The 26,402-nt window shown below is 38.3% G+C and overlaps 1 protein-coding gene across 1 annotated transcript in view; it reads left to right on the top strand.

Annotated features, from left to right (window-relative positions):
* The window catches only part of lamb2 (laminin, beta 2 (laminin S)), a 33,109-nt gene extending 6,707 nt beyond the window's left edge, over positions 1-26,402 (top strand). Inside the window, exons 2-33 of the mRNA XM_066670300.1 lie at positions 2,994-3,163; positions 3,313-3,448; positions 7,512-7,585; positions 7,665-7,853; positions 8,018-8,081; positions 10,269-10,471; positions 11,344-11,464; positions 11,559-11,747; positions 12,416-12,595; positions 12,728-12,840; positions 13,594-13,673; positions 13,828-13,963; positions 14,363-14,521; positions 14,616-14,743; positions 15,075-15,204; positions 15,281-15,473; positions 15,700-15,843; positions 16,039-16,270; positions 17,724-17,887; positions 21,012-21,236; positions 21,710-21,927; positions 22,120-22,216; positions 22,563-22,935; positions 23,056-23,240; positions 23,380-23,621; positions 23,743-23,943; positions 24,064-24,208; positions 24,528-24,735; positions 24,851-24,992; positions 25,071-25,247; positions 25,332-25,491; positions 25,737-26,402. Of these exons, the coding sequence (XP_066526397.1) occupies positions 2,994-3,163; positions 3,313-3,448; positions 7,512-7,585; positions 7,665-7,853; positions 8,018-8,081; positions 10,269-10,471; positions 11,344-11,464; positions 11,559-11,747; positions 12,416-12,595; positions 12,728-12,840; positions 13,594-13,673; positions 13,828-13,963; positions 14,363-14,521; positions 14,616-14,743; positions 15,075-15,204; positions 15,281-15,473; positions 15,700-15,843; positions 16,039-16,270; positions 17,724-17,887; positions 21,012-21,236; positions 21,710-21,927; positions 22,120-22,216; positions 22,563-22,935; positions 23,056-23,240; positions 23,380-23,621; positions 23,743-23,943; positions 24,064-24,208; positions 24,528-24,735; positions 24,851-24,992; positions 25,071-25,247; positions 25,332-25,491; positions 25,737-25,873 (5,315 nt within the window). The 3' untranslated portion in view covers positions 25,874-26,402. The remainder of the gene's footprint in view (positions 1-2,993; positions 3,164-3,312; positions 3,449-7,511; positions 7,586-7,664; positions 7,854-8,017; positions 8,082-10,268; positions 10,472-11,343; positions 11,465-11,558; positions 11,748-12,415; positions 12,596-12,727; positions 12,841-13,593; positions 13,674-13,827; positions 13,964-14,362; positions 14,522-14,615; positions 14,744-15,074; positions 15,205-15,280; positions 15,474-15,699; positions 15,844-16,038; positions 16,271-17,723; positions 17,888-21,011; positions 21,237-21,709; positions 21,928-22,119; positions 22,217-22,562; positions 22,936-23,055; positions 23,241-23,379; positions 23,622-23,742; positions 23,944-24,063; positions 24,209-24,527; positions 24,736-24,850; positions 24,993-25,070; positions 25,248-25,331; positions 25,492-25,736) is intronic.

The raw sequence follows: 26,402 nt of genomic DNA, 5'->3' as shown, positions 1-26,402 counted from the left end.
TAAATTTGTATATTTGTTTTTGTAGGGCCATTGCTTTAAATAGATCCATCAGTGGGACATGCAGTGTAGTGAATTGCATGTGAATGAACCTGTAACCTCATTAGGGAGGATGTCTTAAATAGAAAATGTCATTGACAAATAGCACACAGTTATTTTCAGCACAGTGGCAATTCCAGCTGTATCCCAAAACACTTTAACATCTAAGTCACATCTGGGCCATGGTGATGTATTTGTGAGAGATGTTGGAGACCCTTGGAAGGACTGTTTAGGAAGTTACAGGCTTTTCTTAGTTGATCAGCAGGTGGTGAATGTGTTGTGTAAGTGTCACATTTCCCCTCGAGTCTGCAGACAGAGCCCAGAGCTGTGTCGCCAACCGCAGACTGCCTCTCTGGAGTCATCGACGGGAATGAGGGGGGAATTCTCATATCTTTCTGTACACTGGAGGAACTGTTCACCACTGAAAGCTGAGACAGCTAGAGCTAGAAAAGAAAAGAAAGGACCTACTGGTGTCCAACTTTATAACAAAGCAGACAGGCCCTGTGATGATAATCCCCACCTGGCACACAGAGCCAAGCCAAGGCCAAAGCAGCAGGAACTGAGGACAGGAGAGCACAACACATACCAGTGAGAGAGAGTAGAGGGGGGCAGGAGATATGCAGAATGAATTGAAAAATTGAGGAGAGGATTTAGGATGGTAACAGACAGAGAGAGCAAGAGGAAGAGCTAGAGAAGCCCTCTCTTTGTCTCACCCTCCAGCTCATGTCAGGGAGATTAGCTGAGACAAGGCAGACAGGAGGCCAGAGAGCATGATGGGAAATGTCCAGTCCAAACTCATTACACTTGTTATTTAAAGCAATAGAGATAGCATGCTACTCCTCTGCGCAAGAGGGCAGATTCAATAAAGATTTCAGTGACCTTTGAGGTGGCTTGGGTTTATTCTTGTTACTAATAGACTCTGCTCACAGGATCCTACTGCAGAATAATATATGTTTATTATTGTCACAATTCTGGCTTCTGTACTGCTATTACCACAGTAGGCTACAGTTCACGGACTGCTGCTTGTTAACCCTTTTCCTATAACCAATGCATTCTGAGTTTGGCAGGTTAATGGACTTCATGTCTTTCCCTGAAAAACAGCTGACCGAAATACTCATGAGTTATGTTACTCTGGGCCAACAGTAGGCCAACAGCAGGGCTTTGTTAGCTCCCTCTCCTGCCAGCTGTCCTCCTACATTCCTGAGTCCCTTGTCCATGTAAGGACAGAATGGCAGAGGAGCTGGGAGAAAGGCAGCCTGCCTGACCAGATCCTCCGATCTTTTCTGAGCTGGACATTTGATTGAAAAGCAACCAACTGAAGAAACTATGTAGCTGTGTATTATTTCTTCTTTTGATAGCTAATCTAATTGCTGAGCTGCACAACAGGTGTTAAGAAATGTTTTTTATTTTCACACAAATAAACATTTCCTTATTTTTTATATTTGTAATTAAGTGATGTGTATATCTAAGGTGACTACCCATATGAGAATTAAAAAAATAATTAAACACAATAAGCATATTAACATTTACCATATTTGTACCATAGTAATTTAGATAACATCTTTAATATTCTAGACAGGATTCTTTAAAGACAACAATTATATTAACAGTTATTTAAAGATTAAGGTTGCTTCCCCAGTAATTTTTAAGGAAAAAAATCTTTCTTGAACCTCTGAGCCTCATCCTATATACTTTTCTTACATTTGCTGTCTACTTCTGCATTAATCAGAGAAAAGACGGAGAAGTCATAGCAGCTGAACTGTCTCCCTCCATTAAGCTTTTATTTCCCCATTTCCACACCCTTATAAATTCCTGGTGGATTTCCCTGTTAGAAAGATTAGACAGAATCCTCTGGGTGAGATTTGCCATTTCTCAGTAATTTTTGTGGTAGCTGGAATTATCTGTTGGGAGTTGCATTGACTACAGGAAAGGGGGCAGAGATAGCTTTCCATAGCATTAGGATTAGCTCTGTCTTTTTGGAAAGGTCCTGCATGTTCTGTTATTTTTCCAAAACAGTCAGTCTGAGTGCTGGACATTTAGAGTTTGTCTGTCTGCCATGTGTGAAATTGTGTACTGTCTACTGTTTGTGTATATGTGGGTACAACTTGAGTGTCGATTAGTGATCCTGGCAGCCGTATGAGAGGTGGTGTAATGCCAGACAAACACAGCTGTGTGGTGTGAAGACTGAGACACATGTCTGTTGATATTGTCTGTCACTTCTCTCCACACTTTTCCCAGGCTCTGTGAATCTATAACTCATAGTAATCTGTGTTAATGTTTTTCCTGTGGAATTGAGACGTTTCAGTATTACGATTTGATTACATTGTGGATTAGTATAGTATGGTCTACATAGGAAACCTTTTAATGAGTGTGTTTGTTTATGTCAGCACCTTTTCCAAGTGTTCTGTTTTGTCTGCCTTTAGTCACCTGTTGTTCAGACAGCAGGTCTCCATGACCTTCTGATGTTTCACTTGGAATTTATTTAGGACCCCTAATGGCTTTTAGTTTTTGGAAATGTTTATTTAACCAACATGAAAGGCACTTGAATTCAAATACACTCTGCCATGCATGCTGTGGAAGGAAAGGCTATATTGGTATCCAAACTTAACACTGGCTTGGGCTCAAAAACATTCAGTTGGGGAAAATCCTTAATAACAAAAACTGCTAGGGGTAGTGTTCTTCAACCACATAAACTCTTCAACTCCAAGGGCTCCTGTCTCATTTTTCTACATTTCTGAACTACTCATTTTTTACATTTGTTAACTACTATATGGCTAACATTAGTTTCATGTGAATTACTGGATAATAATAGGTCTTAATAAGTTAATAAGAGGCTAAACTAAATCTCCTTTTAAAGACTTCACATAACTGAAGAATTTTACTGAGCTCTTACTTTGGCTTTTTCTAAGCACATTTTTAATTATACTCTCCTTTTTTTTCTGCTCTTTATCTTTCAGCTCTGGCAACTGCTGTGGCTCAGGAGCCTGACCATGCCCATGGCTGCACCCATGGAAGTTGTTACCCAGCAACTGGTGACCTCCTTGTGGGAAGAGAGAAAAACCTGAAAGCTTCATCCACTTGTGGTCTTTCAAAGAGAGAACCCTACTGCATCGTCAGTCACCTCCAGGTAATGTTTCATCCAGGCCCCACATCACCTTTTATTATTTTGGACAGTGTTGTTTACTCCAACCTTGAAGGGTTCATTTTTATATTGGAACCATGGGAAACCATTTGACCTCTGAGTAGAAAGTTTGGTAATGATTTTACCTGTTGCAGGAGGAGAAAAAATGTTTCCATTGTGACTCACGCCGGCCTTATGATCCTACATACAACACCATCAGTCACCGCATTGAGAATGTAATCACCACCTTCAGGCCAGACCGCAAGAAGTGCTGGTGGCAGTCTGAAAATGGTAAGACCTTAGGTAGTTTGATTACTATTAAAGCTATAATGCCTGATTTTATGTCATGTTAAAACTGTCAGAGTTAATCTATAGGAGGCAATAAGTTCAGATTTAGGGATATTTTCCTGAAACTTTCCTGAAAGACATAAGAATAAAGAGATGATATGATTTAATATCATTGTCCAAATTTATTAAATCTCTTACACCTTACAAACCCATGCTAATAGCAGGTGTCTATGCTGAAAGCACCTGAGCAGCATTGTTAGAGCACTTTGGTTCAGGACAATCTATTAATACTATGAAAAAATCCTGTGGTACAGTGCATTTGCATTTAGGGAGTCGGATACTTAAAAAATAACATAAAAAATATTCTAAGCGGATAGGATACAGTAACTTATAAAGAAGGGGGAAATGAAAATGCAGATGAAATAAAGAAGTATAAAGAAAAGAGCAATTGGTTTAAGCAAATTCAAGTGCTAAACCTCCATAAACACAAAACACCCTCCGCAGATGTACTGTTGATGGAGATAATTACAGAGTAGGCATCTTGCTGGCAAAGAAACATAGACCCAAAGTCTACAGACAGACAGGGACCAAAGTATGAAAGAATAAAAGAAAGAGAACACAAAGCTCACAATAATCAGTGTAACTGAATTAAGTCATTATTATTTTGGGGAAAAAAAATCAGCCATTCCTAATTTGTAATTAAAAACTAATTTAATCCTGGCCAACATTGCAGGACAATCACACCAGTTTTGTAGTTTAGTAATATATAAAAATATATTTAGTAAAATATAAGCACAAAAAAACAAATTGTAAAATCTGTCAGTATATCTGTCAGTAATGCTTAAATACATTGTTGAAATGCGGCATGTTAGTGTTGCAGTCACACAGCTCCAGGGACCTGGAGGTTGTAGGTTCAAGTCCCGTTCTGGGTGACTGTCTGTGAGGAGTTCTCTCTGTGTCCGTGTGGGTTTCCTCTTGGTGCTCCGGTTTCCTCCCACAGTCCAAAAATACACCTTGATATGTGGATTGACAACTCAACAAAATGTGTCCCTAGGTGTGAGTGATTATGTGAGTGTGTGTCACCCTGTGAAGGACTGGCACCCTCTCCAGGGTGTGTTCCCACCTTACGCCCGTTGATTCCTGGTAGGCTCCGGACCCACCGCGACCCTGACTTGGATAGGCGATTGCAGAAAATGACTGAATGAATACATTGTTGAATTTCTGTTATAACAACTGAATAAAGTATAAACAGATCAAAAATTGTTTTGAAAAAAATAACGGCAACACTGCAAGCTTTGATGTCTGGAACTGATATTTAAAGGGTAAATGCATTTGTAAGTAGTAAAACACTTTAAATATTGTGAGTTATTATATGGGGCTGTCTGTGAAGACAGCATTTTAGAATTTTGCCTCAAAACGTAACTTCATAGAACATGTTCCCAGTGTCTTGGTTTTAGAACTGTCTGTGAGACTGAATGCTCTTGTGTAATAATCAGTTGTGTTCTGGTACTGGAAGCTGGGAAGAATATGGAAAGTTGGGAGTTGACAGGAAATTGGGTTATATTTGCTTGTAGTCACCATGGCATGCTTTTGCAATGAATATGTAGTGAACAGTAGGACACTTGTTCAGCATTTGTCACTTGATCAAATGACAGGACACTCCTGTTTGCCCGGCGAGTTGAAGTATAGAAAGTATTTTTGAGATTGGATATTAATAAGTTTAGGCTGGATGTCTGCTGAATATCTTGGGACACTAACCTTTTGACAGAAACTTAGTCATCTCAAAAACAAGAGGCCAGTTTTTTGCCTATTGGAATTTGGAAAGTCTAGTTTTTATTTCCTCTGGAGTTTCTGTCTTTGTGTAATTATTAGGTCCGGAGTGATTTAGAAAATGTAATGGTGAAATAGGAGAAACCCATTACTTCAGTGGAAATGCAGTTGCATAACCACATATCGTCGCTGTCCAAAAAACGTTTATCTCCGTTTTTGTCAATTTTCAGTTAAATACATTTGGACTAAATGAAATGCTCCGGCATTTGAATAAAGTGTTTTTACATTGACTTCCACTAAAATATAAGTAGTTTTTTCCTTCTCCTATGAAGTGATTGTTTTAGAGATACACCAAGCATTTCTAAGCCATTTTATATAAGTCAGTTGAACAGCGGTGGGTATTATATGCAGGGGCCATAGAACCAAACTAATGCCGCACCAGGATAAAACAGTTATCGGAAATGAATTAATGAATGAACAAATGAATCTGGGGAGGAGGAAGAGGTGAGGAAATATGTAAACAAATTTGAATTGTAACTTCAACAGATGTCATTTTTTAAAAATCCCTTTTTCTATATGTGAATTAATTCAGAAAACAAATGACAGACATCTATGTGGAGACAGACTAGTTAATGCTGCTTCAAATTATATATTAAAAGTTGGAAATACATCAGGATTAAATTTGTTTACTCTACATTATTAATACACATTCAATTAATTAGTATTATAATCCACCTGCCAGTCTGTAGGTATTATGTTAAAAGTAAAAGAAAGGCTCAGAGAACAGAAATTTAAGGAGAAATATAAAGAGAGACATTGGGTGTGAGGTAGTCATGGTACATTGACTCAGTTTTCCTTTTGTGAATTCCCAGGGCTCTCTATCTTATACTGTGCAGGCTATTAAAGACCACACCTCTCCTTTTCCTCTCTTTCACTTTTCTTCCTGTTTAACTGCTGGCTGTAAGAACTAGGTTATGTACCAATGCACAGGCTGGGCTGCTGCATTGGGTAAGGTTACAGCTCACTTGTTGAAACAGTAAATGGTTCAGGTAGCTCTCTGATGCACTTCTGACTGCCTTTCATGTTCTGTAGTCACTCTGCTTTATGGTCGGAAGTAGCTGCTGTAGAGAAGATTACAGAGACTAGAAAGATCTTACATGGTTTTGGCACTTCACTTCCTACAGCAAATTCTGGAAATTATTATTACACATGGCAGAGTGTAAAGGAATCTGTTGTTATGTCTCTTGAACAGACTTTGAACAGTGTTCTTTCTTATTAATAGCATCATATTTTGATTTTGATGTTTATGTTTTGCATAAATAAAATAGAAACAGGTTCTAATAGCGTAATATATGAATGTATGAATATTAAATGGTGAATGAACTGCCTAGAAACAGCAACTAACAAGAAAAAAGTGTGTTATTATATGTAATATTACACAACTTTTCAATGTTTTCAGGCATAAGCTTATTTACAAAAATATTACATTTGGTTTAACGAAAAAAAGCCTAATTTTCCTGTGAATTCTGAGTAACACTTTTTTCTTTCTGTCTGTTTATACTTAGGAGTATTAGAAAATATTATGTTATGATATTTTAAAATCGTTGTATACATGTTTTATATCCTCTTGTGTTACTTGATGTACTACAGCTACACATTAATATATTTAATACATCACCATATACAGTACCAGTCAAAAGATTGGACACATCTTCTCATTAGTTATTGGTGGAATAGGGCTATTCACTGTATAGGACTGTGTACCAGCCCTACCTCTGCACAACCCAAGTTTTGGTCTCAAACACATTAAGAAGGCAAGCAGTTCTACGAATTAACTATTGACAAGGCCACAGCTGTTCACTGAAAACCATTCCAGGTGATGACCTCATGGAGCTGATTGAGAGAACGCTGGGTAATGATGCAAAGCTCTCATCAAAGCAAATGGTGGCTACTTTTAAGAATTTGAAATATAAAATATATTCTGGTTTGTATAACATTTTTTGTTTACTACATAATTCCATGTCTTCCTTCATAGCTTTAAAGTCTTCCATATTCATTTACAATGTAGAAAATAATAAAAAACAAAGAAAAACCATGGAATAAAAAGATGTGTGCAAACTTTTGACTGGTGCTGTACATTCACAATATGTGGAAAATGGCCCAAAACAAAACTCCCTGAGTGGGTGTGTCCAAACGTTTGACTGGTACTGTATTAGAGGAAGCTGTCCTGATAGATTGGGTGTACATTCACAATCATAAAGCTGTTTAAACGTGAAGTCTCTGCTTTGCTCCTCAGGAAAATCTGATGTTTACATACAGTTGGACCTTGAAGCAGAGTTTCACTTTACTCACCTCATCATGACCTTTAAGGTATAATTAAATAGAATACTCCTCTTTCTTTTGCAGAGCAATAGATTGGTACTCTCATGTTCTGTTTCTCTGCATATAGACCTTCCGTCCTGCAGCCTTGTTGATTGAGCGATCAGCAGATTTTGGACGTACCTGGAAAGTTTACCGCTATTTCGCCTATGATTGTGCCGCAGTCTTCCCTGGAATTTCTCAAGGACCCCTCCGCAAGGTTGATGATGTCATCTGTGAGTCACGTTATTCTGACATCGAGCCCTCCACAGAAGGAGAGGTGAGGAAAAAAGGACCAGTTCATTTATTAAGACACATTTTCTGGGCTGTTTCATAAACCAAATGTATGTGTCAAATGACAGTTGCCCTTGACAACCACTTAACCACTTAAACATATTAACATTTATTCTTTAAAAGTGTTTATTACACTGCTTCTTCTTTCAGGTGATCTTTCGAGTTCTGGACCCTGCTATCAGAATTGAAGACCCCTACAGTCCCCGTATTCAAAGTGAGTCAACCTTCAGTGCCCATTATATGTTTGTTTTCGCTTAAAAGCATAATGACAGAAACTGCAGGGTCAGCATTTTCTGGTAATACTTTTCGTTTTGTTAAAGACAGTATCTCATATTTAATATGCTGTTTTTTGTTTTTGCTTTAAAAATGAGTTACTATTGTGCATTCTCACATATCAGCCTACAACAGATGAGTTAGGCATTACCTAAATTTGACCAGTTCCACTTCATTCATGTTCAGTTCATTTGTTCAGTAGGAGAGCAACAAAATAGAAGAATGCTAACGGCAAAAGCAGCTGTTCCCTCCCACTCAATTTGTCCCAATTCATTTTGACTGGTGTGACCTAACTATGTTACCAGAAACAACATGAGCAAAATTTTCCATGTTATGGTGAGGGTGTGTTCTCACTCAACAAAAACAGGGTCCCTGCTGATCCAGAAACAACCAATAATGTTTTGACAATACCAAACTGATACAAGAAAATCAGAAAATGGGCCGATATGTCAAACATCCTTCTTTATAAATTTTTAAGTATATTTTTTAGTAACTTGTAAAATGGGGAATGCACACACACACAAACACACACACACACACACACACACACACACACACACACACACACTATATTGCTATTCGTTTGATATATGGAATCCAGTAGTTCTACAAAAGGGACAGAAGGGGATGGGGGCAGAGTTCTCTGATAACCTGAGAGGCTTAGACACACTATAACTTGTGATAGAAAAGCAGTGGTGTCCTGTTTTCAACTGTCAAGGTCCAAAGATCAGGCATCCACAGTGTGAATGATACAGTCAGCTAGCCCAGCGAAGGTATTCTGACCAAACCATCTTTTGTCTCTGTATTCCTTTCAGTCCACATATTTCTTCAACCTGTCTTTCTCATACATCTAGTTCTAGTACATCTAGCATCTTAAACACATAGTTACACGAGTGTATTAAAAGCAGTTTTCCAAGTAGTTCCCGTAGATGCTTTGCATCTAATAAGCAAAAATGCCCAGAATTATGTTGATAATTTGAAGAGTCTCATCACAGACTTAAGAAACTAATTTTAAAAATTAAGTATGTTGTATTCATTCAAGATGTTTTCACATAGGCTCTCTCTAATGCACAGAATAACTTGAAACAGACTCTTCTTCTTTTTGCTCATTTAATCAGTCTATACTTTTTGTTAATGGGGTAAAACAACTTAACTTTTTGGATACTTCTTTACATTCTTGTAACAGTAGGATGAATGATGCAGAAGTATTAGTTGATGATTAACAGCACAAGCTCTCAAATTTGAAGCATGCCATACTTTCACAGAACTGCACATGTTCCTTTATTTCAGAGGGAGTGAGAGTGTAGACAGTGATGCATTTCACATGTTCACATGCCCTGAACAGCTGAAGCATGAACAGAAAAAAGGATGGGCACTGTAGCACCAGTAACAATATTAAACATTAACTTCTACAACTTTTTAACGTTTTTCTTCAGCATTTCTTGTGCACACACCTTTGGAAATAGTTTGCCACAACATTTTATTAATTCTCATCAATGTATCTCTACTGAATGATATTGGATCTCATTATTTAAAGCAGAATGTCTAGTGGTCAATGCTACTGCTAATGCTCTCATGCTCGACTGCACAACACTCCCTCCAAACACTAGGCTCAGTGGATAGAGAAGGCCAGAGGTCAGGGGTTAATGGGTGAGGAGAGGATTTACAAGCCATAAAGATGTCTTCTGGGTACATTTCCATAAAAGGGCTGCTGGAATGTGTGTGCTTGACCAGTGATGTTTTGTGATATTCAACTAGATGCACTTGTCCATCAAAAGACTAGCTTTGGGATTCTGACACAGTTCCAGTCTTTGCAGATTAATTGTGAGAAAAATACATCCTTGGAGCCACTCATCTGCTCACAGTAAGCCACTCAGGAAAAAATGCACTATTTAATAAAAACAAATTGATTGATTACATGGCGATGGCAATATATCTAGGGCTTCCATACCATTTCCCAGAAATTTTGGAAGTAAATGCATTTTTATTTATAATCGATGATAGATGTGCTCAAAGTGGCCAGGTTTTAAAATGAAATTTTCATTGGACAGCATGTGAAGAAAGTAATTGTATTCATACCCAGGCACCTATAATACTGATACTTTTTTTTACTTTGTCTCTCTCTCAGACCAACTGAAAATCACCAACTTGCGTGTAAATTTTACCAGGCTCCACACACTGGGTGATAACCTGTTGGATTCCAGACTGGAGATCAAAGAGAAGTACTATTATGCTATGTATGAGTTGGTTGTTAGAGGCAACTGCTTCTGCTATGGCCATGCTTCTGAGTGTGCACCCATCGATGGAATAAGGGATGACATTGACGGCATGGTGAGCTATTCGGCTAAACAGTGAAATAACTTTAAAGTGTGACCTTAAAGGGGACGTCTATGATTGTGGGAAAATGCTGTTCTCTCTGGTTTGTTTATGTTCAGAAGCTAATCCTCTTTTAAGGTGGAATGGAATGTTTTAGGGGAAAAAACATTATTGTTTGTACGTGGTTGAGGTATAACCTGAATGTAAGTTTTATTCACAGTTTGAATTACCACAGAAACTCATTTGTAACTGGAGTAGTTTAGTTTTAGCCATCTCTCGAATGTGATGTTTTGCACAATGAATAATGCAAAACTGCAAAAATAAGTAAATATTACCCAACTATAGAGCAGGAATAGCAATATCCTCATCTCAGTTTGTACTTTTCAATGTTTGGAGTTCTCTCTGTTGTCTAAAAACTTCAGATGCCTTTCCACTGCCATGAGCAGAGAGAGAGAGAGAGAAAGCCTAGCATACCGGACTGAGACAGTATGTTTTTTTAACCATTTACTGACAGTGAGGCTTTGTAAACACTTTAGACTGGTTTTGAGCATGCAAACAGACTGAAGAGCTAGCAAATGGTAAGGAAACATCCTCAGAATTTTATAAAAAGTGTTTTCTTATTTAAATCATGAACATCGCCTTTAAAGTAACACTACGTAAGATTTGGGTTTTATGTTCCTGGGGCTTCATTTTTTTTATTTATTCATTTTTACAACACTGCTGAATTCAGTGGGGAGGGGAGCTGGTTTCCTAGTGCAGTTTCTATAGTTCTGAGCCTGGAGCAGCCGCGACAGAGGCCCTGTTGCTCTTTGAGCAATTGCCAGGCATGTAACAACTAAAATAATAAAATTAAGATTCTAATTCGAATTCTGCTTATGCATTGCTAGGTGCATGGGAGATGTGTGTGTAAGCACAATACAAAAGGGTTGAACTGTGAGCAGTGTGATGATTTCTACAATGACCATCCCTGGAGACCAGCTGAGGGCCGCAACACCAACGCCTGCAAGAGTAATGCTTCTTATCAAGACCCAGTTATTAATGGTGTGTTTTATATGTGAACATATAAGACAAAATGGACTGTCTTCTGAAAAATTTCTTCTAGAGTGCAACTGTAATAGCCACTCCAGCAAATGTCACTTTGACATGGCGGTGTATCTTGCTACGGGGAACATTAGTGGAGGTGTGTGTGACGACTGTCTTCACAACACCATGGGCCGTAACTGTGAGACCTGCAAACCATTCTTCTATCATGACCCCTCCAGAGACATCAGAGACCCCCGAGTGTGCATAGGTATGTGTGACACACATACCTATGAGACAAAGTCTACATATTGTAAATTACATGACAATGTACAAATTTAGACTTAAGCTGCTATCTTTTTTTACATTACGGTTTATTGCACATGCTTGTATACTATATGGCCAGAATTGGTGGACACCTAATCATTCAGTATATTATTAAGGAGTTTGCTGTGATAGCTGTTTCTACATTTTTAGGAAGCCTTTATACTACATGTTGGCAAAGTGAGAACTGGATAGCATTTAGCCACAAGAACATTAAAATGGTCAGGTACTGATGTTGGATAATCAGCTATGGCACACATACACGCCAACTCATTCCACATTTATTTAATGGTGATCTTTCGCATTAAAAGTAATTTCACTGCTCCACAGACCAATGCATTTTGGCTTTATACGTTTTCTTGCTGCTCCAGTTTAATTTCATGCTTTTCTACAGTGAATACACGATGTGCCTACACAATGAACAAGTTTGTCCACAATGGATGCACCTCATAGTAGCTTAATTCACTAATTATAAGGGGTGTCAACAATTAATGTATTGTACACAGGAATGCAAACTGCCAAAGCAAAAAGTTATCATTAGATCCCTTGAGAATGTAGCCCAATCATCATAGACCCTGATAGCTGTCACTGATATTTGTATTTTCTTTCATTCAGCTTGTGACTGTGATCCAGACGGATCTATAAATGGCGGTATGTGTGATGGGCATGATGATTCCACTCTGGGAATGCTTGCCGGACAGTGCAGATGTAAAAAGAACGTTGAAGGCCCTCGCTGTGACAAATGCAAGCCGGGTTTCTTTGGGTTGAGTGCTAATGACCCACTTGGCTGCCAGCGTGAGTGGTGTATAATGTTTTACAAATTTAATTTTAGTAAAAGATCATATTTATCAGTTTATTGCTTTTACTTTTTTACCTGATCCAAAGTATTGAGGCTTAATGCACTTTCTCTGCTTTGTCTCCCATTAGCATGTAAATGTGACCCCAGGGGAACAATTTCCAGCAGGCCAAAATGTGATACTGTCCAGGGTGACTGCTTTTGCAAGCGCCTGGTCACGGGCCGCAGTTGTAACCAGTGCCTTGTAAGTAGTGGATGCACACAGACTGGAAATTCTACACCTTTAGAACACCCTTCCTAATAATTTGAGAGATCTACTGGCATTTGATTTTTTCTAAATCTTATGGAATTTCTTTTTTTTTTTAATTACACCAAATTGAGAGTAACTTTTATCATCAGTCGGTACTATATAATGAGTAACTTCACTGCGTTCTGTTGCACAGGATTCAGTTCTTAAATTTTATTGGTACCTTCATCTAAATCCTTTTATTTATGTATTTATTTATTTATTTATGTATTTATAACTGATTTATGCACATGGTTCATTTTTGCTCACTTGGCTGATGAAACAGAAATCAAAGACATTTTAAAAACACAAAGGCAGATTTGGATCCTTCGTCTCCAGTGCTGCCTATGTCTGATTGGTGCCTCATTTCCCACTTGGCTAGTAACAGTACCCATGTATTCGAGCAGCACAGTAATGCTTGTTACCTACATTTAGCCCACGGATCTAATGCCCCCTGCTCAGATGGTGTTGGCTTACATGGTGCTTAAAATGGACAGTAAGGAAAGAGCCATATCCTGAAATTAGACAAGCAGTGGATTCCTTCCACTTTACTCTGGTGCCATGTTATTTTTAGAGGAAGGTCTAAACAGCTTAACAATGGTGTCAAAATTATATGCCAACTCATTATATTATAATATTCATTGTTATATCTGCAATTCTAAATAATCATAAATTAATGCAATAAATGGTATTTCAAATATATTTCCCTAGCCAGAGCACTGGGCCTTAAGCCATGATGTCAATGGTTGTAGAGGATGTGACTGTGACGTTGGGGGAGCTGCTGACAACCAGTAAGTGCTGTGTTCAGCTGACTAGTTTAAGATATTTCAGCATTATTCATTCAGATACTTTTACAGTAATCTCTAGTCTGTATTGTTGTAATCACATATAAGTAACATGTATATCATATATAAACATAGTTATTATTTTGCTTCTCGTCATCAGGTGCTCAATGGAATCAGGCCAGTGTCAGTGCCGCAGTCACATGTTAGGCCGCCAATGTAACCAAGTGGAGCCTGGGTATTTCTTCATGGCCCTAGACCACTATCTCTATGAGGCTGAACTAGCCAAACTGGGTCAGGTAAGGGACTGTTATTTACCAGCAACCATTCTTATATAATAATAGAATGGTGTGTATGCATGCCTGCAATAGATATAAGACCACTTGCAAATCTAGTCACTCAAGCTAAATTAAAGTAAGTACTGGATTATTTAATCGTGTTCGTTTATGTGATATAAGCATTTGTTTGTTTGTAGCTAAAGGATAAAATTAAAGAATCAAACATAAAACAGGATGGTAATTTTCTAATTTGATTTATTTGGGAAAAACTGTTAATGGGAACTGTAGCTGCTAGCTGACTGACTGAATTTGGGTTAGGGGAAGATTGATATTAAAACTTTCAATGAATCTTGCTTCATTTCTTAGGCTTCAGTGTAGTCTGTGACTCATGATTATAATTGTTAATGTGTGCATTCATAGGGTTGTACTGTTGAGGAGAGAGAGCATCAGCCAGGTCGTCTAGCTTTTTGGACTGGCCCTGGTTTTGCACGAATTCCTGAAAGAGGCACTCTGGATTTTGTCATCAGCAATATCCCATACTCTATGGAGTATGACGTTCTTATTCGTTATGACCCTCAGGTAGTCTCCACAATCAAACCTCTTTTATATCAAAAATCATGCTTGCATGTTGTGACTGTTAAAAATTGATTGTATGTACGTACATGCTTGACAGATGCCACGAGACTGGGAGGAGGTTATTTTAAAAGTTATTAGACCTGGTCCGATCCCCACCAGCAGCCCATGTGGAAACACCATTCCTGCAGACGATCTGCTGACCTTCTCCCTTCCTTCAGGATCCAGGTCTGCTTAACATACACAAACACTAATACATACTAATAATAATCTTGTATTTGTGAATTGTGGGAACATTACACAAATTTCCTTTCTTTTTTTGCAACATATTACATTTCCATAAGCACTACTAGCCTAACCCTAAACGTATACCAACCTTAAAACAAGACATCACCTTAAAATTTAATGATTAAGTTGTGATCACCACAAGGAAGACAAGTCCCCACATTGTGAGTGTTTAAAGTTTTTTTTCTATTTTGCTCTAGTCTTGCCCTTTTGAACTTAATTTTCATTGTATTTTCAATCTGTAGCTCTCATTTGTAAATCTGCTCTGCTACAGATTCCTAGTTCTCCCGCAACCAGTGTGTTTGGAGAAAGGAGTGAGGTACACTCTCCGTCTGGAATTTGTCCGCTATGCAGACAAAAACATAATTCCCACTTTCAGCAATGCATACATATTTATAGACTCAGTAAGTAAAATAACTCTAAAACATCAATTTAACTACATAGACTCCTGTTCTCTAACACTTAATGTTTTTCTTAAAGATCTCCCTGCTGCCTCGCTACTTATCCCTGGAGATGTTTGTAGCAGGTGACTCCACTTCTCTTGCCCAGAAGCAGAGTTATGAACGTTACCGATGCCATGAGAGCGCCAAGAGTCTGCCCCATCAAGCCTTGAACGATGTGTGTGTCAAACTCATCACCAGCATGTCAGCCATCATTAACAATGGAGCTCTAGGTAAGTGTTGTTAGTGTCGGGAAGGGAGTCTGTGAGTTTAGTTTGTGAGAACGTCATATCTGCAAAATGTTAACTTAATAGGAGAAGAAAAACATGAATGATTTTATGTTCATGTTAAATGTATTTATAACATTGTTTACACAATGTAAAAAGCAGCTGGTATATTCAAATTCCAGCATCATCACTATTTATGTATGGTTTTACATGGGTTTTCTCCTCTACTCAGCTTGCCAGTGTGATCTCCAAGGTTCAGTCAGCTCTGTATGTGATGTGCGGGGAGGTCAGTGCCGATGCAGGCCAAATGTGATTGGAAGACGCTGTGATAAATGTGCTCCAGGGACCTATGGCTTTGGGCCATCAGGATGCAAATGTGAGTTTAACTACTTTTAACATGTGAAAGGAAATATAAAAGCATCTGTATTATTACTTATGACACAATCTTGTATTCAGCTTTTAAGTGAGTTTTTGTTTGAATTATTATTTATGGCAACTGACTATATCCAAAATGCCCTGCTTTTACACTGATGTCTCAAAATGCACGTGTTATTTTTCTTTTTCCATCTAGTGTGTGAGTGTAGTCAAGAGGGCTCTCACAGTCGTTTCTGTGATGTGTACACTGGACAGTGTTCATGTCTGCCAGGTGCATTTGGTCAACATTGTGATGGTTGCCAATCTGGACATTGGGGCTTCCCCAGCTGTAGACCATGCCAGTGTAATGGGCATGCTGAGGAGTGCCACCAGAGGACTGGTGCTTGTATCAACTGCAGGAGCAATACAGCAGGCGACAAGTGTGAAAAGTAGGGGACCCTTTAGACTACAGCTTTTCAAACTCTCAGAAGCATACACATTTTTGCTGGAAATCAGAGTTTTCACTTTAGTTATAAATGTATATTTAGTTTTAATCAATCATTTTTGCTTCCAAAAAAATTAATCAGTTGTCTATAACTGACCATTCAGTATTTAGAAAACTTTGTCTACTCACTGATCTAAAAAGTAAAATATGCCCAAGTTATTATTTTTACACTTTTTAAATTTTATTACATGTACAAACTCAATTTACTGAAGTTGGGACATTTCATAAAATGTAATAAAAGCATGAATCTGTGATTTATTCATTCTTCTGAAGCTTTATGTAACTGACAAAAGCACAAAGACACAAACATTTTCTCGGAATCACTTGATTGTGTTTTGTAAACACATCATAATAATAATAATAATTATTATTATTATTATATATTTTTTGTATTATTTGAAACATGCAACACACTCTAAAATTGGGACAGAGACTTGTTTACTACTATATTAAATCATCTTTCCCATTTATTAGACTGTTTAAGCATTTGGGAGCTTGATGCAATGGCTGACTCTGTTAAGTGACAATGTTTTTTCTTTTAAGTGATTCCAAACCCATGTGACTATTTGTATCTCAGTAGCATGTTGCTTATGCAGCGCCATCTGAGGACTTGAACATCATGCCCATTCAACATTGGTGTCCCGCCCTATCTTAAATGAACTGGTATTTCTCTAGTTTTCCTGAATCATTTTACAATATTAAGTACATTTGATGATAAAAGACTTCAAATCGGTGCAATCTTGCATTGAAAAATGTTCTGTTTGAGAATTCCACCATGAATTTTGGCATAAAGTGAAGCGCCACAACCTATTTTTGCTTGCTAAAACTTCACTAAAGCTTTTACTGAATACTTCTTTTATAATGTTCACCTGTTCATAGTGTAATGCTTCACAAGGGTATGAAATGTATATTCTATAAATACTATACTCTTAATTTGCACAGTCCTATATTTTTTGCAGTATGCTGCAAGCATCAAATTCTACATTTGTTTATATTTACAAAACACAATCAAGCTGGTCAGTGAAAACTGTTTGTCAGTTATATACAGCTTAAGAAGAATTCCGATCATAGATTCTAGTTTGCATAGCATTTCACCAAATGTCCCAATTTTTCTGGAAATTGGACTTGTAAAAATGAGTAAACAAAAGTTCAATTGTGTTATAGTATCTTCTACTCAAAAATACAAATGTGTATAAACACAACAGCAGAAATGTATTAATTCACACTTTTAGATAAATCCTGCAATCAAATTTAAAGTAGAGATAACAGTAGTCAACAGTAAAAAAAAAGAAAATATTAATAATTACCTTCTAAGGTTAAAAATTTGAAGGCTATATTTTATTCAGTGACAGATGATTTTACTTATTCAAACTGAAATGCTTTGTTTATAAATGCAGGTGTGCCAGTGGATTCTATGGATATCCAATCTTGGGTTCAGGAAACCAGTGTCGGCCTTGCCCCTGTCCAGATGGGCCCAACAGCGGGCGTCATTTTGCTGCCTCATGTTACCAAGACAACCACAGCAGACAAGTGGTCTGCAACTGTAAACAGGGCTATACAGGTGTGTGTGACTCCCATACATAGGAAAAAAAAGTGTTTGTTACAGTTCATTTATGAAAGATTGATGCACCAGCACAGACTGAGCTGGAAATGGAAATGGACAGAATACTTTTTGTTTAGTTTGGCATCCTAAAAATGTAAGCAGCTTGTGTGATCTGTTGCCAACTAGCAAGCTTCTCTGAGTTGTTGTGCATTCCGAGATATGCAGTAAGTAAAATCATCACAGATGAAACACATTCCGTGCTTTTGGACTAATGTGAAGTGATGTTGTGTGTTGTTTTCCCTCTTGTCAACTACACACAGGGATTGTAAAACGCTCTGGAGGGACAGTCCTCAAGCGTGAGTAGCTATTGAGAAACAACCCTAACCTCTGCCATTCAATAAGCACCCCCTGGCACCCAAACCCCTCTCTCCTACCTGCGCATGGCTTTCAGCAACCCAGCCTCTTTTTGGTGCTGTGCAACAAACACATCAGTCCCAGAAACTGAACCAAGAGTAGTTCAGACTCACTGGACTGAATATTAACTGTGTGAATGAAAATGCTGCCTCTGAATTTGATTTGAGGCAAAATGTTATTAGTTTCAAAATGATAATTATATGGCTGCAAGATGTTGCAACAGGTAGTGTCTTTGCCACAAAAGGTATGTGAATGACTGTGTGAATGTGTAAAGCCCTATGGTGTTCTGGTACCCTTGCAGGGCGTGTTCCTGCCTTGTACTTAGTGATTCCAAGTAGGCTCTTGGCACACCATGACCATGACTTGGACAAGCGATTATAATACAGAGCCCATTTTCTGAACATTTGGGACATTCTGTAAAATAAAATCTGGGATTTATTAATTCTCTTGAGGCTTTATTTAAAAGGAACATCTTTGATTGTGCAGAACTTCGGTTTGTTTATGTTAAGAAGCTCCAAGTCTTTTAAGGAGGAACAGTATGTTTAAGGAGAAAAACAACTGTTGATTGTATGTGGCTGAAGTTTAATTTGTAAGTTTTTATTCACTGTTTGCACTTTCAGTCTGTTACTTTCATGTAGTTAGGAGTCTCCTGAAGTTAGAGGATTCTTATCCAAATAATCTGAAACAACAACAACAAATATGTCAGTGGTACTCACCTGTGAAGCAGGAATAAAGCAATATTCTCATCTCTTTATTATGATTTTCAATGTTTGGAGGTCTCCTTGCCATTTTTTTCTGCCATGAGCAGAAAGAGAGAGGGAAGTTCAGCGGTCTTAGCAAGTGAATCTTGTACTTTGCCTGCACCAAGTTTCTCAACTTTCAAAACCTGAGAGACTTGCGGGAGACCAAATGGACGGAGATTTTGGGGACAGGCTCTTCTCCAAAATGTAGTTGGAGGTCCCTGTACAAGTGCCCCATTGAGATAAGAGTGGGAGATCTCCAATGGAGACTTGTACATAAGTTTTTATCCCCAGACAGACACAGGGCACGGCTCTATCTCTCAGTTGGGGAGGAATGTCCCGTTTTGTGGGATGTCTGAAACCCTTTTACACGTTTTTATTCAGTGTTCACGTTTAAATTATTGTCTCTCCTTTTCAAATGTAAAGCATGCCATTTCTTCATTAGCATGGAAAACATGATAATCATTTTTATGACAACAGTCTAAACCATAGATTCTTTTGACCACAGAACACATTTCTAATGTCTTTTGGACCTTCATGGATGAGCTTGTGCCCAGAGAACACCTTAGCACTTCCACATAGAATTTATGCATATCTTTCCCTTTGTGTAATAGAGTTTCAGGTTGAATTGCCTGATGTAGTAGCAGACTCTGAGTGGCAACAGTGTTTTGAAGGTCTCTCAAGCGCACATTGCTGTATTAATCACTGTAAAATTACAGTTTCTTATGCAGTGGCATCTGAGGACTCAAATGTCATGCTCATTCAACATTGGAGTCCAGCCTTATCTTATATGGACTGGTATTTTTCCAGATTTCTTCTGACATTTCACCAATCAGCAGGAAAACAGAACAACAGAAAAAAATACAAATCTCTTTACACAAATGATACAAAAGCCCAAGGTAAAACGGCAGCCAGAATTCACACAAAATTCCAACCCCACATCCATCCACCTTCCTCCTCACTCACACAGCAGTAACTGGACAGAAGGTTTGGACTAGTTTGAAAACTTTCTAAAATGACTTTCACAATAGGACTGCTCTAATATAGCATCCATTCCCTATGTAGTTTACAAACCTTACTTATATATGTATTGTCACGGTCATAATGTCATATAGGAATGGTGTATATACTACCACTTGCCAATGTGTCACTTTATAAAACATAACACAGTGTTAGCGTTTTATGTGCACATCTATGCACAACATAGTGTGGGAAAGTGTCAGCTGACAGCCTTGTAAAATGTTAAATTGCAGTAAATACACAATCCACATTCATTTACGGAAAATATTATATTAATATACTTAGTGTACAGTGTTTATGCCACAGAAGAGGCACAAAGAAAAGAAAGAGGTTTCAAGTCCTACTGCACCCATCAACTGGGAAAAAATACCAGGATTCTTTCTGATTATCTCTGGTTAATATCACACCTTTACAGAGTTTGCCAAAAAAGTAAATGTTAGCTTCTGTGATTTGGCTAATAAACAGAGATCTTAGTTCATGTAGTCCTGCTCAAGATTATCTCTTGGTCTCTCCCAGTAGTTTTTGACAAAACATTTTTAGTTAAGCTTCATTTAACAGGTTAATTTTTTTTGCTCCATTAATAACTCCATCAATGTGGAAGGGAAACTATCCTTTCGTTCACTTTCTGCTACATGAGCTTCTAGGCTGATTTTATTTAGTCTAATTTTATGTTTTTGTTAACACAAATTTTACAGGGTTGTGGCATTTATGAAAGGATCTGTGCTACAAACGTGATACTAATAGAACAGTCATATAAAATATGTGTGAAAAATGTTTTCCAGGGTTTATAACTTAGAGCTCTTAGAAAAATAGCTGTTCTTTTTATTCTTCTAAACTTAGCCAGCTTGGAGTATTGAATATTTAGGCTATGTTTACTCACATTCACTTTATGAGTCTATCCATCCAGTTCTACCATGTTTTTCATATCAATGTTTATTTCTCTCTAAGTTTAACTATGTGTTCACCAGGTGTGCGGTGTGAGGAATGTGCCCCTGGTTACTATGGCAATCCCTCTCAGCCTGGTGGGCAGTGCCGGCCCTGTCGTTGTAGCAACAACATTGACATGTCGGATCCTGAGGCATGTGATAGACGGACTGGGGAGTGTCACAAATGTCTCTACAACACTGAGGGCTCTGACTGCAGTTTGTGTAAGAGCGGTTACTATGGGGATGGCTCTCGGCGTAATTGCAGGAGTAAGTTATTATGAGTCAATAATCAACAACCAGCAAGACAACAGTTATTTTAATTGTTTTGAGGTAAAGGATTTGATTGGCAAAATATAACCTATATGTAGACAGTTAGATGAGGCATTTCATTTTTTATATACTAATGTACTGCATTCTGTTATAATTATGACAGTATTTACTTATGTGATATCGTGTCAGATGCCAAATATGTGTGTGTTTGTGGAAATAAGAGTTTTCAATATTTTGCTACACTGAAAAAATGACACTGAATTCACATCGTAGGGTTATGTGAAATTAAACCTTCCAGAGATATAATTTGAGTAGCATGTAATTATTCTCAAATTTTTATTCTGGATTTAGGTCATTACATTTCATTCAACCATTTGACTTAAAAAAAATCCTTCAAAGGATTAATGTATTAAAGAATGCCAACCATCTCATAATTTTTTGCATACACGTTTATGCCTCTTTTATTTCAGAATGCACTTGCAACTTTCTGGGTACAGAGCGCAGTCAGTGTCTGTCCCGAGATGACTGCTTGTGTCAGCGCTCTACAGGACAGTGTCAGTGCCTACCCCATGTAACAGGCCTCACCTGTGACCACTGTACCCCAAACTACTGGAACCTGGCCAGCGGACGTGGCTGTGAACCTTGTGGCTGTGACCCTAATAATGCCTACACATCTGTGTGCAATGAGGTACCCATTTCGTTCTCTCTCTCTCTCTCTCTCTCTCTCTCTCACACATACACACACACACACACACTCTTTCTCTCTCTCTCTCTTACACACTCCCTTAGTTACACTGAGCAGTTCATATTCTCTGGAGTAGGTTTATTTTTAAGAACATAAAGATGTGACATTTAAAAAATTAAACATGTTGTCTCACAGTTCACAGGTCAGTGTCAGTGTCGTGATGGCTTTGGTGGAAGAACTTGCAGAGACTGCCAAGAGAATTACTGGGGAGACCCCAGAGTCCTGTGCAGAGGTATTCTTCTCTAAATATTGCATTGATGTTAAAAACACTGCTTTTTCTCTTTGAAACATGGATGGGCAATAATTTATTGCATCAATAATGAGTCCTTGTTAAACGTGACAGCACTGGCACATTTAGTCTTAATACCAAACCTACTAAAAACTACATATGTCTTATAGCATTGTGATAATGTTTTCTGCCTTATTTTTATCTGTTTTGAAATTCTCTATCTACCATATCTACTGTATCTACAATAATTTCATGATTACTTCAATCAAAGAAACAGTAACATTTCTTTAAGTGACCTTAAATGATCCATTTGTTACCCTGATTTCTGATGCTGCACCTCTCTCGACAGCTTGTGACTGTGACCATAGAGGCATTGAGACTTCTCAGTGTAACCGTGTGACGGGTCATTGTGCCTGCCGGCAGGGTGTATCTGGAGTTCGCTGTGATCAGTGTGCCCGTGGCTTCTCTGGCTCTTTCCCAGACTGCCAGCCTTGTCACCAGTGTTTTGGGGACTGGGACCGCATAGTTCAAGATCTAGCCACTAAAACTAAGGCTCTTGCATCGCGAGCTCAGGAAATTCAGACCACAGGACTAACTGGAGCCTATGAGAAGAGTTTCAAGGAGCTAGAAGATAAGCTGTCACAAGCAAGGAACATTGTCAATGCCCGCAATGCAACTGCAGAAGCCGTGACCACCCTAATGGCCATGATAGAGGAGCTCAGGTGGATCACTGATTTATTACCATAATTGCTGCATTAAACAAACCTTTTTTCTAATCCTTTAAATCAGCGCAGTCATATACTGTCATCAACATACAAATCATTTTTGTTTTGTTCTTCCAGGTCTCAAATTGGTGAAACCACAGATACATTGAATAGTCTGGAGGGAGACCTGACTTCTGTACAGGACAGCAATTATGAGGCCAGCAATGACTTGAACACACTGGAGAGAGAAGCCAAAGAACTCCGTCTCAACTCTGAGCAGCTCAATCGGCAGCTAGATATCCTCAAAAACTCCAACTTTTTGGGTGAGCAATAGTTATTGTCTGCGTGTCCTCAAACACATTGTACATACAACTCAGGTATGAGTGACCTCTATATACTATTTTTGCTATATTGCTCTTTAAGTTGTCATGGTCACTCATCCCTATTGTCCTCATATTAAAGGTGCATATGATAGCATCCGTGCCTCCTACAACAAGTCTCGAGATGCAGAGCGCCGCTCCAACCAGTCCACTACTGACACCCCTAGCACTGTGAGCAAATCAGCAGACACTCGCAAAAAGACTGAAAGACTCATTGCGGAGAAGAAAGATGACTTCAATCGCAAGAATGCTGCAAACAAGCGAGCCCTTTCCGACCTGAATGCTAGAACACAGGGTCTTGACATAAAAAAGATCAATGAGAAGGTCAGAGGCTTTAATATTGTTCCTGGTATGGGAAAAATATGTCTACCAAGTCACAATAAAGCACGCATCCATGGTGCAAGAAACATCCATGCTCATGTTCATGTCTTGTCTATCGTCCTAGGTATGTGGTGCTCCAGGTGATGTTCCATGTGGAGAGAGCCCTTGTGGGGGTGTTGGTTGTCTTGATGATGGACGCAGACACTGTGGGGGACTAAACTGTAATGGAGCTGTTGCTGTAGCTGATAGTGCCCTGGAAAGATCCAAACATGCTGAAAAGGAGCTCATTAAAGCAATGGGAGAAGTGGAAAATCTTTTCAGACAAGTGAGCAACATACTTATACTTAATATATTTATTTTAACTTTATATAGCTTTTTAGACGAATAATAATGCAAATAGAAAATATTTACATTTTTCAGAGTTTGGATTTATTTGGCTTTTCAGGTGGCAGATGCAAAGACAAAGGCTCAGGAGGCAAAGGATAAAGCTCAAGCAGCTCTGAATAAAGCCAGTGATACCAAAAAGAAAGTGGAGCGTTCCAACAATGACTTGCGTGACCTCATAAAACAGATTCGTGGCTTTCTTATGCGTGAGTCTCTGAATCTTATAAAATTTCACAATTGTTCTGTTTTGAATTATTAAGGTGTAAATAAAAAATAAGTTCATACAACAGTGCAGATCCTTCTTAGAAAGAAATTTTAAGGCTCTTGATAGAAAAAACGTTTTATTATTATTTAGAATGTCACTGTTGCTGTGGAGTTTTATTGCTGATTCAGATTCTTTATTGACATTTTTTAGGAAAATTAATATTACCTGTTAGCAGTAGATGTGTGATATAGTGCTAAATAGTCTAGGGTTTCTGCATTTCATCCTTTAGCTAACTGTGTTGAATATTTGAATTTCTACAGAAGAGGGGGCTGACCCTGACAGCATTGAGGCAGTGGCCAATCGTGTTCTTGAGTTGTCCATCCCAGCTTCACCCCAGCAAATCAGACACTTGGCTGATGAGATTAAAGATCGCGTCAGAAGCCTATCTAATGTGGATGCCATTCTAACACAGACACAAGATGATGTTCGCAAAGCAGAACGTCTTCTCATGGAGGCCAAAAAGGCCAGGTATATATACGTGTTTGTGTGTGTCTTTGGGATTGACATTTAATTTTTTTGTTTGCTGCAAACAGGACAGTGTCATTTTGACCTTAGATGTATTAATGGTTCTTTTTATCTGAAGGAATAAAGCAGAGAGAGCTAAAAACACGGGAGAAAGTGTAAAACAGGCACTGGATGGTGCTCGTATAGCACAGACAGCTGCAGAGAAGGCCATCCAGAGAGCAAAGGATGACATTGGCATGACTGAGAACATACTTGCTGAGGTACTCCTTCACTCCTACACTATTTAAACTGAAATATTGTGTTTTACTGTGTTTTTGACAAATGTTCTATCTTCAAAGATTCAGTCAGAAACAACTGCTAATGAGAAGGACCTAAATGATGCAATGGACAAACTGAGTGATCTTGGGCACCAAATGGAAACTTTGAAAGTTAAGCGGGCCAGTAATAACATAGTTGCAGCACGAGCTGAAGCAACTGCTAACTTAGCCCAGGGCAAGGCTAATGAAGCAAAGCAGGTGTGTTCTTTTTCTGGACATGATTTTAGAGTATTTTCTTTTTAAATTGTTTGGAACTACTCTCTAAAACTGATTATTGTTCAGATTCTAGATGGTGAGCTTTCAGATAAATATCGCACTGTTCAAGATCTAGTCGGTAGAAAAGCAAATGCAGTGCAGGACGCTAAGAAAAAAGCAGAGCGGCTGAGAAATGAAGCAAAGCAGCTGGTTAAGGATGCACAGGACAAACTGCAGAAACTGGCAGGTGAGTGATAGAATGAAATGAAAAACCAAAATATTAATTAACTATGAAATTTGACTGGATATATCAACTTCCAGAAAAAAAAAACCCAATGGATTTATCTCTGAATATCCCTGATTCTCACTGTGTAATGTGTTTATATGACACAAAATTATGTCATGTCACCCTCTTGTGGACATCTGGTAGGCTAACATGTATAACAGCTAAGCTCATGGTGTCATTACTCTGTTTACTTTGTGTGTTCTTAGACCTTGAGAAAGATTACGAGAAGAATCAGAAAAAACTGGAGGGCAAAGCAAAGCAGTTAGATGGTCTAGAAGATAAAATGAAAGAAATTCTTGGTGCCATCAACAAGCAAATCCAGATTTACAACACCTGCCAGTAAACTACCAAGAATCAGCTGGACTGATGTCACTGTCAATTCAGTACTGCCTATAAGTCTCCAGGAGAATATGGAGGAGCAGATGTGTGTGACCACTTGTAAACACATATTTTATTATCTGTCCTTTGTAATAGAGTATAAATTATCTTGTAATGGTGTTTTTCCAACAACACACTAAAATGTTTCACCTGGGGGGAAGAGGGTAAATAATAAAGTGCTCCTCATGAAAATCGTTTAGTTTCAGTTCCAATCTTACTCAGCCAGCAGTCTACCACATTCAGTATTCTATAGAAATTATTTTGGATATTGATGATTAGAGTTTGAGCAAAAGTCTTTCTTTGGCAAGGAAGCTCTGCTAAGGTATATTTAGTAAGCTTCATTAAGGTATGGCTTCTTTTTCTACACTCTGCACCAGCATTTGTTGACTTTATGAAACATGTTGTTCTAAAAATAAAAGAAGTATGTTCTGTAGTCAACAAGAGTTGATGACTACACTTCATCCTCAAATCTGTGCTTTTTATTAAGCAACATG

Source organism: Hoplias malabaricus, chromosome 5, assembly GCF_029633855.1.
Source record: "Hoplias malabaricus isolate fHopMal1 chromosome 5, fHopMal1.hap1, whole genome shotgun sequence".
NCBI lineage: Eukaryota > Metazoa > Chordata > Actinopteri > Characiformes > Erythrinidae > Hoplias > Hoplias malabaricus.
Note: the sequence above shows the minus strand (reverse complement) of the source record. Positions and strands in the feature narration are given on the sequence as shown.